The sequence below is a fragment of the Alosa pseudoharengus genome, unplaced genomic scaffold (assembly GCF_046254945.1).
Source record: "Alosa pseudoharengus isolate Yale_2024_CS ecotype anadromous, Long Island Sound unplaced genomic scaffold, YU_APseudo_1.1 YU_APseudo_1.1_scf_24, whole genome shotgun sequence".
Lineage (NCBI taxonomy): Eukaryota > Metazoa > Chordata > Actinopteri > Clupeiformes > Clupeidae > Alosa > Alosa pseudoharengus.
In genome coordinates this window covers 9,664,853-9,667,352 of record NW_027468689.1, presented here as the reverse complement: position 1 = coordinate 9,667,352, position 2,500 = coordinate 9,664,853, and the positions used below count along the sequence as shown (strand labels likewise).

Genomic DNA, 2,500 nt, shown 5'->3' with positions numbered 1-2,500 from the left:
AATCAAATATCAATCCAAATCCCAATTGGAACTAATGCAATTAGATCATCACAAAGGCTGCAATTAATCGTGCAGCTCGTAACTCTGTCCCAATGGTTAATCTTGTCACATCCATGATTATTATATTCATATTATCTTCCTTGTGTGGAAGGACACTGAAGCTCAACTAACAGGAGGGCTGTGCTTCTCATGCACTAGGCATAATAACCAATCAGAAGTAGCCCAACTTAAAGTGAAATGTGGAATATTGAACTGAAGTTTGACTTTCATCAAGTATATCACAAATCAGATTGCAATACTGTCAGACAAATAGCCCTATTAGGAGGCTGTTATGGTAGACTTGAGTTTAACTTTCTGCCAGCTTTCAGTAGGTACAGTGACTGCTCAGATAATATACGTTATTCGTCTTTAATAGCAGAGAAATGAAAGACTGCTTTAATTTTCTTTTAAGTGTGGGCTATAAGTAATGTTATCCAATATAAACACAACTCTTCGTAAAGACGACTCTTCACGACTAAATCAACATCATGGGTGTCCTCATGAACAAACAGTTTCCTGCAGTGCGTCTTCAAAGAACGTTCTGCACAAATCTACATGGAGGTGCAGCAGCCTTCAAGGTAGGAGAAAACCCCTTACGTCTCAGCCAGTCCAGACAGGTACTTGTCAGCCACTCTGCGAATGCGCTTGTGGATGTGGTTGAAGTTGACCAGCAGGAACTGGGCATGCCGCTCCAGCTCTTCCTCGTGAGACTTCGTCTTGGACTGGAAGATGAGAGAATTGAAATCAGAATTCAATATCTTAAGTCTTAAGATTTTTATAGTCGACGTAAGTAGCTTATGTCCTCATGTTTCTTATTTATGTTTCTTATTATGTGTCCTTCTGTTCACAGTTAGAAGCATGGTTGGATAGAATATTTCAACAAAGTCAGCTGTTATATGTTTTTCCACTGAGTCATTCTGTTTCTTCCTTGTGTGACTGTGTCTTTAGAGATGAGCCCTGCCTATTTGCTTGTTTAGTTAGAGCAGCTGGGGGATCTTGATGTAAAGTCATGTTGTCTCTCCCTTGATCACATCAGTGTAAATAAAACTCTTTTCCTGTTGTTTCCTACCATTGCCTGAATGGGTCTTCATTCACCTGTATTATTAAAAATGACCACCAAAGAGGAATGGAAGGAGGAATCACTGGTAGTGGATTATGGCCAAGTTTAACAGTGAGCTGGTATAAAGCTTTGCCAACAGCATACAATGGTGTTACTTTTTTCTTTTCTTTTACTACTACAGCCTCTTTATGCTTTACTGCCTGCACTTACCTTCTCAGCCATCATCAGGAGAAAGAGCTCAAAGACTTTATCGCCCACGGAGATGACACACTGCATCATCCCTACAATCAAAGTGGAACACACACTCACATCAAGACATTGTTTTGCTTTCAAACAGAACAGAAAGTTTAGCCTATTGAGAGTCTGGTGACAACATGTGTTTATGTGGCCCAAATTCTTTCCAGAGGACCCACCTGATTTGTCTTTCTGGATGGCTCGGTCTTCAAAGTATCGGAACATGACCTGGAAGCGGTCCGAGTCTTGGGAGCGCAGCACCCTGGAGGATGTTTAAAGAAGACGCTGTGAGTAAGCGGACATCCTCAGGTGGTTTATACTCCCTGCTCTCCAATTCAAACAGGGCTAAAAGGTCAACGGAAGGTCACAGGCCACTCAAACTAGGACACCCTGGGCCTGGGTGTTGTCACAGGAGAGAGAGGCTTCCTCCTGTATCTCTGACCAGCCCTCTTCTGCAAACTGGACTTGCTCTTACCTCATGTGCTCCAGCCGATACACCGACAGTAGGTAGGTGGACATGGCAAAGTCCAGCTTGTTGATGAGGGTGGCCGACTCAGCCGCAGGGTCCAGCAGGTTGATGATGGTGCTCCTCAGGTCGTTCAGCTCAGCCTGGAGAGAGGGGAATGGAGAGGAGAACAGAGAGACCACAGCTCTGTGAAATTCTGCTGATGTTCTGGTGATTTTGCTTGTTTTGCCAGTTCCTACGGCGTGTGACTGAATAAACATATGCAAGGCAACATGGACTCACAACAGCAGGTTCGGAATCAAACCCGGGTTGACAAATTGTCAGGCGGTGACGTTACATAGACCGATCTTACTGTATATACTCGGGTACTATTCCTTGGACTGTATGTCATGGAAAACAATCTCTATTGGTTTAGCATTTCTTTGTTAGTGTTTCAGCACCTAGTACCTTGACTTAAACTTCTGCAGAAGTTCTTAAAATTCTGCATCTCATCTTCTGGTAGTAGTATTTATTGTAGTAGTATTATTGCTACTTAAGGTCTCCTTGGCAATGTAGCGTGAATGTTCTTCCTCATTTCGCAACATTGCAATAGTCACTTTGGATAACAGCATCTGCTAAATGAATCAATGCAAATGTAAATGTACAGCAGTGTAGCACCATAATGGCATGCTAGCTGGGTGTAGATGTACATCAGTGTAGCA

General features: G+C 42.8%; 1 protein-coding gene across 1 annotated transcript in view; it reads right to left on the bottom strand.

Annotated features, from left to right (window-relative positions):
* pi4kaa (phosphatidylinositol 4-kinase, catalytic, alpha a) overlaps positions 1-2,500 on the bottom strand; it is a 50,812-nt gene that overhangs the window by 31,156 nt on the left and 17,156 nt on the right. The window contains exons 21-24 of the mRNA XM_076303074.1: positions 1,809-1,942; positions 1,513-1,595; positions 1,310-1,380; positions 637-761 (exon numbers count right to left, since the gene is read on the bottom strand). Of these exons, the coding sequence (XP_076159189.1) occupies positions 637-761; positions 1,310-1,380; positions 1,513-1,595; positions 1,809-1,942 (413 nt within the window). The remainder of the gene's footprint in view (positions 1-636; positions 762-1,309; positions 1,381-1,512; positions 1,596-1,808; positions 1,943-2,500) is intronic.